General features: G+C 37.8%; 1 protein-coding gene across 2 annotated transcripts; it reads left to right on the top strand.

The window, feature by feature from the left end:
* Positions 1–1,983: 1,983 nt before the first annotated feature.
* nsun3 (NOP2/Sun RNA methyltransferase 3) lies at positions 1,984–14,241 on the top strand. 2 transcript variants are annotated; one of them, XM_083522833.1, is made up of 7 exons: positions 1,984–2,203; positions 2,309–2,424; positions 5,797–6,146; positions 8,088–8,242; positions 10,313–10,434; positions 13,336–13,775; positions 14,038–14,241. In XM_083522833.1, exons 1-6 carry the CDS (start codon positions 2,075–2,077, stop codon positions 13,601–13,603), a joined length of 1,140 nt encoding a protein of 379 aa, XP_083378959.1. In that variant the 5' UTR covers positions 1,984–2,074; the 3' UTR covers positions 13,604–13,775; positions 14,038–14,241. The 2 variants fall into 2 exon arrangements, with proteins under 2 accessions (XP_083378959.1, XP_083378958.1); XM_083522832.1 differs by having other exon boundaries at positions 2,007–2,203; positions 13,336–13,784; positions 14,049–14,241.
* Positions 14,242–17,598: the final 3,357 nt, after the last annotated feature.

Raw genomic sequence — 17,598 nt, 5'->3', positions numbered from 1 at the left:
GTAAACTTTTGACAGGCTCAATACTGTACAATATTTATTAAAATGTACATAATGTAAATCATAAGAGGATTTTTTCTAAAAAACTCATTCTGATATGCAAGTATAATATTGGGACTTTCAACCAAACCATTACTTTGATGATTACAAGAATTAGGTAAATCACACACACACACACACACACACACACACACACACACACAGATTTAAGCCTGAGCAGGTTTTTTCTTTTGTTACCGTTCAGAACATCTTTTAAGTACCATTTATGTTTTATAGTTTTAACAGGCTTAAGTCTTTAATGTAAAACAAAATGTTGTTTTATCCCAAATTTAAAAAGTAAATCAACATTAATGTATGACAAAGTGATGACTCACCACACACATACTCACTTTGCTGAACTTTTTTCATTCTGCAGATCTGCTGATATCTTCTCTTCCAGAGGAACTCTTGACCAGATTGTGAACTTTGTCATTTAAGTTTGGTACTCCGTGGTAGTCACTGCTTTTAGCAAGCAGCAAGCAGGATTCAACTAAAAACACAAGAAAATGAAGCGTCTCTGCAGACGGTGTAATTACCGTATAGGCGGGTGTGCACTGTATAACCTGAAGTAACCCAAGTCTGAATATTTATTCAAGAATTTTAAACAAAACAAAAAAGTGTATATTGGTTTGGTATGGATTTTGGGAAAATGTTATAAAACCATGCCACAATTGGTCTATCATTGTTACAGCATCTCCACTATATATGACCTGCCATAATTGACCTTCTCTGAAATTTTCTTGGCACAACCTACAGGATAATCCTGTGACCATATTGTGGACTAATCCCATGATTTTGTTACCTGGAAATGCACTTGACCAGGCAGAAATGTAGAAGCAAACACAATACCTTATAGTGAGCTAGTTAGTTAATATTCTTTGCGATTCACTTACACGTTTGCTAACTTGCACTATTGGACAAAAAAACAGACTTGATTTCATTTTGTATTTATTTTTTATTTATATACATCGATATGTCAACATTATGAACACCTGCCTAATATTGTGTTGGTCCCCCTTTTGCTGGCAAAACAGTTCTGACCAGTCAATTATTAACAGCATGAACTTCTTCAGCAGTTTGAGCTCCAGGAGCTCGTCTGTTGGATCGGACCACACGGACCAGCCTTCACTCCCCACATACACCAATAAACCTCAGCCGCTCGTGACCCTTTCACCAGTTCACCACTGTTCCTTCCTTGGAGCACTTTTGATAGATACTGACCACAGCAGACCTGGAACATCCCACAAGAGCTGGTTTTGGAGCACTCTGACCCAGTCGTGTAGACGTCACAATTTGGCCCTCGTCAAACTCACTCAAATCCTCACTTTTTGTACCAAACAGAATTGTATTCAGATTCACTGTTGGTATATTTTGAACAGAAATGTGTAGCTAACAATTCAAGTCATTACTGTAAAAACTCGTATCATATAGTGGGAGACGGTAGTATTGCCAAATATTGATTTATTGCTTTATGAACTGGAAATTATCCTATTGTAGGTGATCATTAGTATTATTCACTGTCAAATCATTAGCCTTAAATTGAAATCGTATTGTTTTGTATCAGCTTTATTTGTATTGTAAAATATTCACCTGTTCATTACTGGACAGAATGGTATCATATATTGTTTCTGAAGTATCATGGAACATCTGGTTAATCTAGCAAATTGTATTGTATCAAAGCAAATTTGCGTTTACATTTATGGCATTTTGAAGACGCCCTTATCCAAACACAATATATAATTATCTCATTTATGCAACAGAGCGGTTAAAGGTTAGGGGCCTTGCTCGGGGGCCCAACAGTGGCGTTTTCACGGTGCGTGGATTGAGGCAGCCTCACAACCTTTTGTTTAGTGGTCCAACATCAGTATTTAATAGTTGCATTAAAGAAAGAATCGAACTGAATTTGATATTGTGTGGAAAGATTTCTCCTAATAATGAGCAAATGGAGGGGCGGAACGGATGGCGGCGGTCCGTGTTGGCGGCGGTAATATAAAGCGGACGGACTTTCTGGAAAAAAGCTGTCTATAATGCTCTGTCGATGTTGTCATTAAAATGGTTTTCCAAAACGAATGTCTTCACGGGATGCTGTTGTATAATAAAAGGGTGCTCCGGCAGTGTCCCTGTTTCCTTCCAGTTAAACCGAATCAGTCGAGGACTTCACACCGGGGTTAGTTTTTGTTTACACTCGGGAGTAATGGCCGCCGGTCACGTGGTGTTTCTGCTTCTATAAACCCATATATAAAAGTTTTAACGTAAAATTTGTAAATTCCAGCTTTGTGTCCAAGAGGAGACACGGAGAAGAACTAAGAGGAAAGTGTGTGAATCCGTGCTGCAGCATTTCAACTCTCAGTACACAGAGGAGCTGGGAGATCTCTGGCTTTCTTCAAGGTGGGAAATGTAACGTTTTCTTCTGCCTGAATATCATCAACACATCAGCAGAATCATTACCTGAATCAAAAGTGTGGAAACATCTAGTCTGAGGGTTTTATGTTCCTTAGTACCATTGGTACCTTAGAACCAATTAGTTAAAGTAGATGTAATAGTACCAAAGTACTATGATTTATTATGACTATAATGTTCCTATTATCATTTTATTGTCACAAGACTCTTTGCTCAATTAATTCAGTTTATGTGAAAAGTCTCTACATGTATGAGGACAGTGTGACAGCAGTGAAGTGTGCAGTAGGAACGACAGACTGGTTCAAGGTGAAGGTTGGACTGCATCAATGATCGGCCCTGAGCCCTTTCCTGTTTGCAGTGGTGATGGACAGGTTGACGGACAAGGTCAGACAGGAGTCTCTGTTGGACTATGATGTTTGCGGATGATATTGTGATTTGTGGTAAGAGTAGTGAGCAGGTGGAGAAGAGCCTGGAGAGGTGGAGATATGCACTGGAGAGAAGGAAAACGAATGTCAGTAGGAGTAAGACAGAGTACATGTGTGTGAATGAGAGGGAGGGCAGTGAAGTGGTGCGGTTGCTGGGAGAAGAGGTGGAGAAGGTGGAGGAGTTTAGGTAGCTGGGGTCAACAGTGCAAAGTAATGTAAAGTGTGTTAGAGAAGTGAAGAAAAGAGTGCAGGCAGGGTGGAGTGGGTGGAGAAGAGTGATAGCAGGAGTGATTTGTGATAGAAGAGTATCTGCGAGAGTGAAAGGGAAAGTTTATAGGACTGTGGTGAGACCTGCGATGTTGTATGGTTTAGAGACAGTGGCATTAAATAAAAGACAGGAGGTGGAGCTGGAGGTAGCAGAGCTGAAGATGTTAAGGTTTTTGTTGGGAGTGATGAGGATGGACAGGATTAGAAATTAGTTTATTAGAGGGACAGCGCATGTAGGATGTTTTGGAGACAAGGTAAGGGAGGCGAGATTGAGATGGTTTGGACATGTGCAGAGGAGGGACATGAGTTATATTAGTAGAAGAATGCTGAGGATGGAGCCACCAGGTAGGAGGAAAAGAGGAAGACCAAGGAGGAGGTTCATGGATGTGCTGAGGGAAGACATTCAGATGGTTGGTGTGAAAGAGGCAGATGTAGAGGGCAGGGTGGTGTGGAGACGGATGATCTGCTGTGGCGACCCCTAATGGAAGCAGCCGAAAGAAGAAGCAGAAGATGTGAAATGTCTCTGTGACTCTCACTGATCTATTAATAGAAAGATGATATTGACTCAAAAACTGATTGATTTTATTACAATGATCATGAGCCCAAAACCTTCTTCAAAATAATCACACAAATTGTCACATTTCTTCCATCATTTATTCTAAATGTTCTGCTTGCTGTTGAACTGATGCTGAACTGTATGTTGGTGCTCAGTAGATACCCAAAGCGACAATCAAAACATCTCGATCCTGATTGGTTGCTCGCTGCAGGTTTGATCAGTTACGTTTTTATCCTCGTAAATAAAAAGGAACGACTGATTTCGCAAAAAAAAAAGAGATTTGACTTTGAAATGTAGTGACTTCAAAAAGTCTTCCCAAATGGAAACCCTCAGTAAAGTACAGATACACAAAAAAGCTACTAAAGTACAGAAACAAATTACATTTACTTCCTTAGTGTCCACGTACTAAAAAGACAAAAACCTGCCAGAATTGGACCGTGAATGACTAGAAGAAAGTTCTGTGGAGTCCAAATTGGACATTTGTGTCTCTAACAGAAGAACTCGTGTAACACAGAGAACAGGACAGATGTTAGATTGTATCACCACCACAGTCAAACATGGAGGTCCAAGCTTAATATTCTTTGGGAGCAATGAAGGTTGAAGAATAGTACTGGGTGAAAGGAACCAACATGGCAACCCTCCCCTACTTCGACACCATGCAATTCCATCTGTGGAAGGTTTGGCGGTTATTTATGCAAAGGGAGGATTTTTTAATGAAAATAAAGTGGAAAATCTGTACATTTATAGATTTATTTGGTCAAAGTAAAAGTTGATACAAAGAACATGCACGTGTTTCTCAATAATGATAAAAGACTTGGTGTTTCATATCAGCTGACCGACACAGTGGAGTAAAAATACAACGAGGGAGGTGTGAGCACGTGAATTTGATTGACAGGTGAAAGGGATGATTGTAGTCCACAGATAAAATCTAATGGGGTTCATGCTGTTATATTAATTTAATAACTCCCCTAGCAATTTTCTGTTCTGTTTCTTTTCCTACTAAATGACTTTATCTGTTTTTAGATACCTTTTATGTTGTTGAACACTCTCAGATAGAAGGTCCTGTGATCACGTACTGTTATTCCTTTATCAGCCTTTTAATAAACATGTGACTTGTAGAAAATTTAGAACGAATCGGCACCTCCTGAGCGATCATCAGGGTCGGGTGTATGTTAAGGCGGAGTTGATGGTTGCACACAGATACAGAGATTTAAACACACATTCAAGTGTGTGTGAAAGCTGGGTAAATTCTTAAGAGGGCTCCCAGAGAACTACAGTGAAGGACTGGAAGTAAAAAATATCATCAACATGATCTTAATTACACTAAAATAATGATGGACAGGTCTCACAGGACATGTCTCCTATTCATTAAATTAAAACAATATAATAAAAATGTCTCTTATTTATTAGTTTTTTTGTGATTGGTGAATCTTTTTTGCTTTTGTCATTTTTACTTTAGCATTTATTTATGTTTTGTAATTATTTTAATATCTAATTATTGTATTTCTTAATTTTTATATTTAGTAGTTATTTTAGTATTTAATTTCTTATCTATTTTTTAATTTTTTTAATTTTAGTGTTTATTTATTTGAAAATGTTTTTTAATTATAGTTATTTTTTGTGATTGTATTTATTTTCAGTATTTATTTGTAAAATAAATATTTTACTTAGAACTTTCTTGGTATTATCTGGTATTATTTCTTTATTATTTTCATATTTTTGTATTTATTTGTAACTATTTATTTATTGTAACACTTTTGTTTATTTATTGGTAACTGTTGATTTTATAGTTTAAGCATTTGGTCATGTAATTACTGGATTTATTTTAAATAATAATAATTATCAAATAAATAACAATTTATTATGAAGTATTAAAAAAAATATTTAGTATTTATTTATTTATTTAAATTTTTTTTACTATATTTATTTTTAGTATTTATTTATTTATTTTGGGAAGTCCTGTTGAATTTAATGATTACATTTACTTATTTATTTGAATAGGGGTTTCTTTTTTCTTTTTAATTTTTTTTTTAAGTATACATTTTCTTTCTTTTTTTTTCTTTTTTACTTACTTACTTACTTATTAATTTATTAATTTATTTACTTCCTCAGGGAAGTCCTGCTGAATCCTCAGTGCTGGCAGTACGGCGTCCTGCTGAATCGCTTCAGTGATCATGTGGACATCGAGGCTGATTTAAAATCGTCTGGATATTACAGCCCCCTCTCTCCAGAGCATTCTCCTTTCTCCCGATCACAGCACCTTCAGTGTCTCGTCCATAAAGAAGCAGCGCGTCTGCCCAGGCAGAGACATCGGGACGGCTGGCTGAAGCAGTACTACCTGCTCAATGCTGCGTCCCTGCTGCCCGTGCTGGCTCTGGCCGTGAGGGACGGAGAGAAGGTGCTGGATCTGTGCTCTGCTCCTGGTGGGAAAGCCTTCGCTGTGCTGCAAACGGCAAACCCTGGTACGAGCCTGCTTTCTTAATCACCACTGTCCTGTAGGAGGAAGGAAACACCACAGTGTGTGCACTTATAGAATATAATCAGTGCTCTGGTGGTGGAGTGAAGTTCAATATAGTTCTTAATGTGTACAACATTTATTTAAATGTATGTAATGTTATTAAAACATATATTTAAATATATACAGTGAGGAAAAGAAGTATTTGAACACCCTGCTATTTTGCAAGTTCTCCCACTTAGAAATCATGGAGGGGTCTGAAATTGTCATCGTAGGTGCATGTCCACTGTGAGAGACATAATCTAAAAAAAAAAATCCAGAAATCACAATATATGATTTTTAAACTATTTATTTGTATAATACAGCTGCAAATAAGTATTTGAACACCTGAGAAAGTCAATGTTAATATTTGGTACAGGAGCCTTTGTTTGCAATTACAGAGGTCAAACGTTTCCTGTAGTTTTTCACCAGGTTTGCACACACTGCAGGAGGGATTTTGGCCCACTCCTCCACACAGATCTTCTCTAGATCAGTCAGGTTTCTGGCCTGTCGCTGAGAAACACGGAGTTTGAGCTCCCTCCAAAGATTCTCTATTGGGTTTAGGTCTGGAGACTGGCTAGGCCACGCCAGAACCTTGACATGCTTCTTACAGAGCCACTCCTTGGTTATCCTGGCTGTGTGCTTCGGGTCATTGTCATGTTGGAAGACCCAGCCTCGACCCATCTTCAATGCTCTAACTGAGGGAAGGAGGTTGTTCCCCAAAATCTCGCAATACATGGCCCCGGTCATCCTCTCCTTAATACAGTGCAGTCGCCCTGTTCCATGTGCAGAAAAACACCCCCAAAGCATAATGCTACCACCCCCATGCTTCACAGTAGGGATAGTGTGCTTGGGATGGTACTCATCATTCTTCTTCCTTCAAACACGTTTAGTGGAATTATGACCCAAAAGTTCTATTTTGGTCTCATCTGACCACATGACTTTCTCCCATGACTCCTATGGATCATCCAAATGGTCATTGGCAAACTTAAGACGTGCCTGTACATGTGCTGGTTTAAGCAGGGGAACCTTCCGTGCCATGCATGATTTCAAACCATGACGTCTTAGTGTATTACCAACAGTAACCTTGGAAACGGTGGTCCCAGCTCTTTTCAGGTCATTGACCAGCTCCTCCCGTGTAGTTCTGGGCTGATTTCTCACCTTCCTTAGGATCATTAAGACCCCAGGGGGTGAGATCTTGCATGGAGCCCCAGTCCGAGGGAGATTGACAGTCATGTTTAACTTCTTCCATTTTCTAATGATTGCTTTAACAGTGGAAATTTTTTCACTAAACTGCTTGGCAATTTCCCCGTAGCCCTTTCCAGCCTTGTGGAGGTGTACAATTTTGTCTCTAGTGTCTTTGGACAGCTCTTTGGTCTTGGCCATGTTAGTAGTTGGATTCTTACTGATTGTATGGGGTGGACAGGTGTCTTTATGCAGCTAACGACCTCAAACAGGTGCATCTAATTTAGGATAATAAATGTAGTGGAGGTGGACATTTTAAAGGCAGACTAACAGGTCTTTGAGGTTCAGAATTCTAGCTGATAGACAGGTGTTCAAATACTTATTTGCAGCTGTATCATACAAATAAATAGTTTAAAAATCATACATTGTGATTTCTGGATTTTTTTTTTTAGATTATGTCTCTCACAGTGGACATGCACCTACGATGACAATTTCAGACCCCTCCATGGTTTCTAAGTGGGAGAACTTGCAAAATAGCAGGGTGTTCAAATACTTATTTTCCTCACTGTATATATCTATATATATATATATATATATATATATATATATATATCTATATATATATATATATATAAGTGTATATATATGAAGTACTGTATAAGTATAAAAATCATCACAAGGAGTGTCATTGCCAGTGCTTATGTTGTGATCATGTGACTCTCAGCACTGCTGCATTGTAATGAAGTGGATAAGAGCAGGTACATGTGGCTGATGAAGACCCTGCAGTCGTATGTCCCCCGTGCGCTCGGAGACACCCTGTCCGTGACCAACGAAGACGGCAGGGACATCGGGAACCAGAAGCCGGGGATGTTCGACAAGGTAAGAGGACCCTGTATGTTTATAATTTGCTTTCCATTTTCGCAAGTGTGTCAATCACTGATTCACTATATGAACAAAAGTGTTGGGACACCTGATTTTTCCAGCTATAAATTGTTCTAATTGAAGTTTGAGGCACACGGTTGTATATGATGTGTTTTTCTCTTTGACTTGAACTTAGAGACCCACACCCTGTTCCAGCATGACTATACCCCTGTGCACAAAAAAGCTTCATGAAGATCTGCTCTATATGGAGTGGAGGATCTCCTGCTATAGAGCTCCAACATTATTGAACAAACCCTGACTGCACCCCAGGCCTCCTTACCTCAAGCACATCAGTACCCAAATTTCCTAACATCCTTGTGGCTGAATGAGCACAAATCTCCACAGGCACACTCCAAAATCTGGTGAAACATTTTCACAGAAGTGTGGAGGTTATTATAAGAGGAAATGGGGACTGAATGTGGAATAGGATGATCAGGTGTCCACAAACCTTTTGTTCATATATATATATATATATATATATATATATATATATATATAAGTGTGTATATATGTATATTAGGTCTGTTATTCGAGTAAAATATTTAATTGCAAAATTGTCATGAGTTCACTCTTTTCAAGTCTTTAACACTCTAATCAACATGGTCATGGGCAAATATTGATAATTATGGTGTTTTAAATGACGCATTATCAGGACACCAAACTGAACTTTAACCATGTTTTCACACGGACGGTTTTAATTGCCGGATGTCTGCATCATGGCGGATTTTGGTGTTAGATTTGAGACTCGGCGCATCAGAAAACAAATGTTTACTGATTAAAATAATTTTTCTGTGAAATTTCTATAAAATATTCTATATATATTTTTAGATATCTGAGTGAAGACGTCGTAAATAAATGTTTTTTTGTTGAAGGTTTTCATTTTCAATTTAATTTCTTTCTCTCAAAAATATTAAGAGAGAGTACTACAATATGCTGCAGTGCACAGCTTTATCCACAAGGTGGAAGCATTGTCATTGATGTTTCATCAATCCACATGGATGCTGTGGGCCATCTTTATCAGTCACCCAAACAAAAGCCAGGAAGTGAAGCAAAATTAACTGTACCCATCTCAGTTGGACTCTTCTCTCCAGCCGATCTCTACAATTCATCTCAGGCTGACTCCGAGTCGTACAACAGGAACCTTGTCATCCTGACTCGTTCAAACAGAGCCATGATTTTATTTCTGCGATGTGCTTCCATCCTGGCCTTTTCCGCTATGCAGCATCATCATGCATACTATATGTATTTTGCCTTCAGAGTGGCCCTCTATGGATTGATTGATTGATTTTATAATATTTATCAGCCCTGTAGGCAGTAGAGCTGTGACAGAGAGGAATTATGGGGGAATAAAGCAGGCGTGCAGGCAGACGTTTAAGTCTCTGTTCATCAAGACATTTGCAGTGAGCCGACTCTAATGAGGAGCGAAAAAACTTTAATCTCTGAATGGAGTTTAGCTGGAATAAGTAGAATGTGTGTGTGTGTGCTTGTTTTTGTATCTTAACAGGGACTGGATTTGAATATATATCAGTTTAGACTTTGGCTGGTCCCCATAAAAATCCATTGTCATTTTATTTATAATCAAAAATGAACCCACAGTAAAAAAAATCTAAATTATTTTGTTTGTTTTTCTTCCTCTTGCTTCTTCACCTTCTTAATACCTTAAAAAAAAAAAAGAGAAAGTAATAAATTGGCAAACTCCACTGTAACTCAGGTGTGTCCTCCATCTGCTAATTTCAGATGTTCTCTTTCTTTCAACTCCCTCTTGACTGGTGTGTGTGTCATTTCTAGCTGTGTGTGTAAGGGGTTTGGTTGGTGTGGGTTTGATTTTGTGTTTCCTTTCGAGGGCTTTAGAGTAGCAACATCTCGCATCCTCCGTTTCCCTTCACGGCATCCTGCCTCTTGACTCCCGTCGCTATTCCCAGCAGGTGCATGGAATATTTTCCCGCCTCATTTTTTTCTCTTGCTGATATTCACACATGTTCCCCTGTATGTGTGTGTTTGTGTGCGTGTCTTTTTCCCTTGTGCCAGGTGCTGGTAGATGCCCCATGCTCCAATGACCGCAGTTGGTTGTTTAGCGCCGGAGCCCAGCAGGGGGAGCTGCGGCTGAGAGAGCGATCAAGGTTGCCTCAGCTGCAAAAACAGCTTCTCTGGTGAGCAACTTGGACATCTTAACTCACTGCGAGTATTTCACTTAATGCCGGTGTTTGGAAAGTAAATAAACATGTACTGAAAACTGAGGTAACTCTACATTAACATCAATGAAATCTTAGATTAGAATTTTTGTTTTTTATATAAAAACTGTCATGAGTTGTTTCTTTTGGCTCCCATATCTATCTATCTATCTATCTATCTATCTATCTATCTATCTATCTATCTATCTATCTATCTATCTATCTATCTATCTATCTATCTATCTATCTATCTATCTATCTATCTATCTATCAAGGAAATTTTTTTAATTACATGTAATTCAAGTGATCTAGATCTGACTTACAGTGTGTGTATATATACATGCTGTTAATTATAGTCTTATGACCCTGTCATAGGTTATGGATATAAAAAGTCCACACCCCCTTTAAAATTGCAGGATTTTTAAATATAGGCAGAACAACAACAATTTAAATCTTAGACTTGTTACATCTTTATTTTAATTTCGCCACGTTCAGATTTATTTATTTATATTTTTAACAAAAACGGTTCGAACAGAAATGCATTAATCCCACCTTAATAAAATCAGTGCCGTTCAAACGAACCCTTAATCCTCAACTGCTCAGTTTTATGAATGAGAGAATTCGCTCTGGATCTGGGGGGATAAATGTAAGTCTGATATTTGAACAGACAGATAAAGAAAAGTTATAAGACACAATACAACCTTGTTTATGAAGTATTTTGGTAAATGGTATTAAGTGAGTTTGTTGAGGAGGTACAATCAAAAATAAGTGTCAAAATGAAATACAAAAGTGTGCACTCGCACAGATAATTGACAGCCTCCTGTAGGGTTGACATTTGAGACAATGTGCATGTAGGCAAATACATGTTCTAAAGATCGATTATGACGTTTATGCTCTGATCGGTTGAAGCCGTGGGAACGTACATCATCATCTTCCCACCTCTCAAAAATCTCTAACCTGAGCTTGACTCGTGGTCTGAGTGCTGAGCGAGCAGAAGCTTCTCTCTACGCTCGATGGATTCAGCTTTAACTGGATATCCAGATACGGATGTTTGGAGCACCACTGCGAATAGTTCCAGATAGTGTGATTGATTGTGTTACACTCTCGTGTTATACGGAGCGCTGCTTCTTCTTCTTCGATGTGGAGTGCAGGACACCTGGCTGCAGCACATCATTGTTAGACTATATGAACAAAAATATCGCCATTTCCAGCTGTATGTAATTCAGCCGGGAATGTAATAAATGTAATAAATGTAGAGGCACACAATTGTATATCTTTGGATGTGGTGGCATGAAATTTTCCTTTTATGAGAACAATAAACTTTCTTTTCGGCTTCTCCCGTTAGGGGTCGCCACAGCGGATCCTCCGCACGTTTGATTTGGCACATGTTTTACGCTGGATGCCCTTCCTAACGCAACCCTCCCCAATTTATCCGGGCTTGGGACCGGCACTGAGAGTGGCTGGGGATGGTTCCCTGACCGGGAATCGAACCCGGGTCGCAGCGGTGGGAGCGCTGCATCTTAACCACTAGACCACCAGGGGACCTTTCTTTTTATGAGAACAATGCCAGCACCATAAAGATTTACTTTACATGGGCTGGAGAAGAAGATCTGCACCTTTACAGGATTTCCGCAGGGTCTTAAAAAGTCTTAATTTGGCCGTTGGGGGTCTTAAATCGTTAAAACAGGTCTCGATGTCCATGTAACGCCAACTCTAATGCTCATTGAAATGCTCCCACAGCACTTTTTAGTTTCTGCGGTGTCGTGGTTCTTGCCTTCGCTTGTCCAAATATAATTCGCTGCCAGAGACTACAAATGAGACCAACATGCAACAGCCAATCAGCTTTTTTGTTACTGTTGTTACTGGAGTGAGTCTCTCTTGAATTGTACCACTGACGTAAAAACGTCTGAAAAAATTTTACTTGGCCAGTTGCTAACAGTGTGTGTGTGTGTGTGTGTGTGTGTGTGTGTGTGTGTGTGTGTGTGTGTGTGTGTGTGTGTGTGTGTGTGTGTGTGTGATAGCATGAGCAATAGTAGAAGAGTTCAGGTGCTAAACCTGGCCTGTGCAGTCTAGACCTTTCACCATTTGAAAAGCATTTGGCGAATCAAAGCACAACAAAAATACAACAAAGAACACCCAGAACTGTTGAGCAGCTAGAATCCTGTATCAGACACATATAGGACAACATTCCTCTCCCAATTCTTTAGAATCTGGTCTCCTCAGTTCCCAGATGTGTACAGACAGAAGACATGATGCTTCACAGCAGTAAAGATGAGCCCTGTCCCAACATTTTTGAGACTTGTTGCAGCCATAAAATTCAAAATGCCCTTTTCCTTAAAATGGTATATTATAAAATTAAACATTTGATATGTTATAATTCTAAATAGAATATGGATTTATGACATTTGTAAATCATTGCAAAAATATTTTGCTGTTTGCTAAAGTGTGTGTGTTTTTAATGTTGTGATTATGTCTTACATTTCATTCTTATTGGTCTTAAAAAGTTTAAATTCAATAATTTGACTGCAGAAACCCTGCATTACCAACACCCTTATAGCTGAATGAGCTTAAATCTCCACAATCACATTCCAAAATCTAGTGGAACATCTTCCCAGAAGAAATGGAGGTCATTATAGGAGCAAATAGGGACTAAATATGGAATGGGATGTTCGTAAAAGGTCAAAAATCATATGGTCAGGTGGCCACACACTTTTGTCCATGTAGTGTATCCAGTGTAAATATGTGTTCTAAATGAAGCCCGAGGTCATGTGCAAGGCGGTGACTGGCTGACCTTCAAGATAATAATGATGACCTTTTAGCCAACAAGATAACAAGCTATTATGAAATGATTTCTCCTGCGTGTGTGTGTGTGTGTTGCAGTTCGGCCCTGGCAGCAGTGCGTCCCGGCGGACTCGTCGTTTATTCCACCTGCACCTTTTCCCGTGCTGAGAACCAAGCAGTCATGGAGGCGCTTCTGTCCTCCTCTCAGGGGGTGGAGCTTGTGGAGCTAGAGGAGGAGCTGATTGGCTCACTCTCGGCTAATTTTAAGTTCGCCCGCCTTCAGCCTCCTGTGGGTCATTTGGTTGTGCCGGAACAGGGACGAACATGGGGGCCCATGTATGTGTGCGGGTTGAGGAGACGCTCCTGATGAAAGAGGCTCTCATAGAGATGAATCTACCTCCATTACATCAATGCTTTAATCTGATTTGTCGAAAAAAGGGATTGATGTGTAATGTTAGGTGTAATTTATTTATTAAACATTTTATAGAGTGTGTGTGTGTGTGTGTGTGTGTGAGCATCAGTGTTTCGAGGAAAAGCTGGTCCATGTTGTTTCCAAAACATTCAACAAAACTAAATAGATCAAAAAATGTATTACATGAGTTTTAATAATAAATAAAAAGCTGTAATTATCTGGAATTTGCTTTGGTTTAAAAGAAATAAAACACAAAATCCCTTTTTTATTATTTTGCTACAATTAGCAGGCATAAGTGTTCAGATCTTTTAGTTTAATTTATTATAATAAACGAGGTGCTATCAAAAAGTTTCAACTAGTTTTGTCACAGGGAGCACTTCATTAGGCAGTGCGCCAAAAGACATTGTCCTGTGTACATCGGGAGCCCACCTTGGCTCCTGCAGACTTTACCCTTTTCCCGAAAAGATGACGATTCGACTTCTAGGTCGCTGTTTTGACACCATTGCGGAGATCCTGCTCACATCCAGACTTCCAGGACACATAAAGTGGTAATAGTGTGTAAACGTAGATAAATAAAGTACTTTCTTGGAACCTTTTGATACCACCTTGTACACTTGAGGTGGTCAGGGATGGATTGTATAAAATGTTCTTGTGCCATTCCTCTGTTTGCGATTTGGTCTTATAATAATCTGTTCCGTGTGTTTTTCCCCCCAAACTGTTACCACAAGGTTGGAGGCACACAGTTGAATAGAATCTCTCTGGATGCTGAAGCATGATATTTTTCCTTCACTTGAACTAGGAGACCCAAACCTGTTCCAACATGACAATACCCCTGTGCAGCACCATAACGGTTTACATGGGTTGGAGTGGAAGATCTCCTTCTATAGAGATCTGAGCTCGACCCTATCAAACACCTTTGGGATGAACATGAACGCTGACTGCATCCCAGGTCTCCTAGCTGTATACCAGTATGATTTTACTAATACCTTTGTAGCTGAATGAGCAAAAATATTCGAAAAATCTAATGGAACATCTTTAAGAGTGGACATTATAGGTGTCCACATACCTTTGTCCATATAGTATGTATTTGTTGTGTTAAAAAAAAAAAGTTGGTGCAGGTGCACTGTTATCATTCAAACTGTCTGCAGAAAGATGCATCCAACTCACCAATATTCACTGACGTCATAGAAGCCTCACCCACACCCACGTCCTCCATCCTACATCAGTAAAATAGTGTCCTTGTTAAAACGGCTGCTGATGCAATGTCCTCGCTGTCATTAAAGGCATAACGGGAGAAGTTTTGCTTTAATGAATAAAATGTATTAATGTATGTACAGATTAGCTAGCATTAGAAACAAGTTATTACAGATTAGATTCCAGGAAGTACATCAGTTTCTGAACATATTAAGGATGTAATGGATTAAGAATGCAATGAAAAAAGTGGAGACCATATAAAAATAAACAATTGCTCTCTTGGTCATTGCCGTCATGTTTAAACTGGGGTTTATAGGAACAACCAGGCCTGCAGTAGCTTTTTGTTCCCTAAACACATCCATTACACCCTGTACATGTTACTGAGTTTTCACTGGAACTTTTAGAATTGGTGTGTTTACAAAAAAAATAAAATGCAATGAGAAACAATCCAATTTATTGCACAATTGAGTTAAATACCTATTATAGCTATTCAATGAGGCATAATAAGAGGCATGAAGTAGGTACTAATTTTTCAAAATTTTTCCAAATGCCATTTATTTCTATTTTTTTCACTCTTCATATATATATATATATATATATATATACATACATACAAAGAGAGAGAGAGCGAGAAGAGAGAGAGAGCCAGAGAGAGAGGGAATAAATATACCTCTATGCATCATGTGATGTCTTGAAATGTCAGCCCTGATCCAACACACTCATTTTGCTGATGTGGAATTTTTTTCTTTGTTTTTTTTTTCTTTTTTTTTTGCAGGATGCAGGTTCAGCTCCTTTGCAGCACTTAGAACTTATTTCTGGTAAATGAAAAGTGAAAGGGGCTTAAGGCTCAGCAGCGAAACTAAAAGTGCTCGGGTCGAACCTTTAGAGCTGCTACAGTACAAAAAAAATCGGTTTCATTTGAAGATTTCTATCTGAGTTGGTAGGAATTTGAATTGGTTGCCCCAAAGACAGTCATGGAGGTACTTTTCACACATGGTCACTTAATGTATAAAATGTTACTATTAGTATTATTAGTAAAACATAAAAAAAAAAGTGGAAAGATGGAAAAATATATCTGCTTTAGCTGTTAAGGTAATCATTTATCTGTTATCAGTGATCCTGGACTCCTCATTCACTGGAATGGGCAATACCACTTATTTTCTTTTTGATCTGATTCCAACTAAGTTCCAAAACCAGTACTGAAACCAATAGCAGTATTTCTGAGAGCCATTATTATTTCATATTGAATAAAGTACAATGGACTGGACTTCTCTTGTGTTACATTTATTTCAAAACAATATAAATCAAGCAAAATAGAATCTGTTACAAACTATATTCAAACGAACACAATGTGTGAAATGTGTTAATAACTTTTTATAGGTGCTATGCAAAACTTAGGTCTGTTAGTATCCGTTAGTATCAATGTCTTAACCTTGAATGTGGTTTAATATACTTTCTTTATAATTGTTTTCTATGGGAAGCAAATCAGAGTGTAAAACAGCACATAACTAATAAAATAGGTATGAGCTTGTTTTTATTTTATTTTATTATTATTTTGCTTGGAAAATGTGCTTCTAAAGCGTTTGGCAGTGTGGCGTACGTGTCACGTGTACGTGAGAGTTTAGGTGCAAGATGAGCTCCACAAATCAAAAACAAGCAAACTGAAACTACGTCAGAGACGATGCATCTATCAAAAAAACTGTACGAAGCTCTGCTCCATTCAACCGAAAATATAATTATCAAATGACAGTTTTTTTTTTTCTTTTGCCTTTATTATGTATGGACCCCATTTATACAAACAAACTCAGAAGATAAAATCACAATCTACAAACACAAAGCTGACTGTTGGTGAATAGACATTGCAACTACATATGACATACATCACTGAGGTTTTGTGGGTTACAGTGAGACTTGTGTACAGGTGTAGCTGATAAAAAAGGTAAGTCAAAGCATCTCGATATATAAAGCTGTAATTCTATTTTTTTATTATTATTTTTATATACAGTTTTTTCTGTATTGTATCACAAATTTTGTTTGTGTATATATAAAAAAAAAAAAAAAAACACATATACCTGTAGGTAAATGGGAAGTGAGTGAAAATGTTTAAAAATACTGAAAGTTTGACATGTTGACTTAAAATGAAAGTCATGATTTGTTTTTCCTTATTTCTTTTTTTTTTTATATAGCTATCTGTTTTTAATTTAAGTAAACAAAAAATACAAAAACATTTACCTTAGATTTTTTATTTATCAAAAGGAATCTTATAACTTTATATAAATTTAGTATATACATTAATAACTGGAATCATTTAAGTGAAAATCTTTTATATAGTATATTATTTTTTACAATCTTATGTAATTTCTTTCCTTGTAACATATCTATTTATTATAGCGTATAATATATATATATATATATATATATATATATATATATATATATATATATATATATATATATATATATATATATATACAGTGGGTACGGAAAGTATTCGGACCCCCTTAAATTTTTCACTCTTTGTTATATTGCAGCCATTTGCTAAAATCATTTAAGTTCATTCTTCTTCATCATGAATGTACACACAGCTCCCCATATTGACAGAAAAACACAGAATTGTTGACATTGTTGCAGATTTATTAAAAAAGAAAAACTGAAATATCACATGGTCCTAAGTATTCAGACCCTTTGCTGTGACACTCATATATTTAACTCAGGTGCTCTCCATTTCTTCTGATCATCCTTGAGATGGTTCTACA

This window comes from Silurus aristotelis, assembly GCF_946808225.1.
Source record: "Silurus aristotelis genome assembly, chromosome: 20".
Lineage (NCBI taxonomy): Eukaryota > Metazoa > Chordata > Actinopteri > Siluriformes > Siluridae > Silurus > Silurus aristotelis.
This window is presented reverse-complemented; position numbering and strand designations above follow the sequence as displayed.

Bases quoted from the DNA above. Each gene is read 5' to 3' on its own strand.
- nsun3 (XM_083522833.1), top strand. From the start codon at position 2,075: ATGTTGTCATTAAAATGGTTTTCCAAAACGAATGTCTTCACGGGATGC. The intron at 2,425-5,796 runs GTGGGAAATGTA...TTACTTCCTCAG, and splicing joins GATCTCTGGCTTTCTTCAAG to GGAAGTCCTGCTGAATCCTC. The intron at 8,243-10,312 runs GTAAGAGGACCC...CCCTTGTGCCAG, and splicing joins AGCCGGGGATGTTCGACAAG to GTGCTGGTAGATGCCCCATG.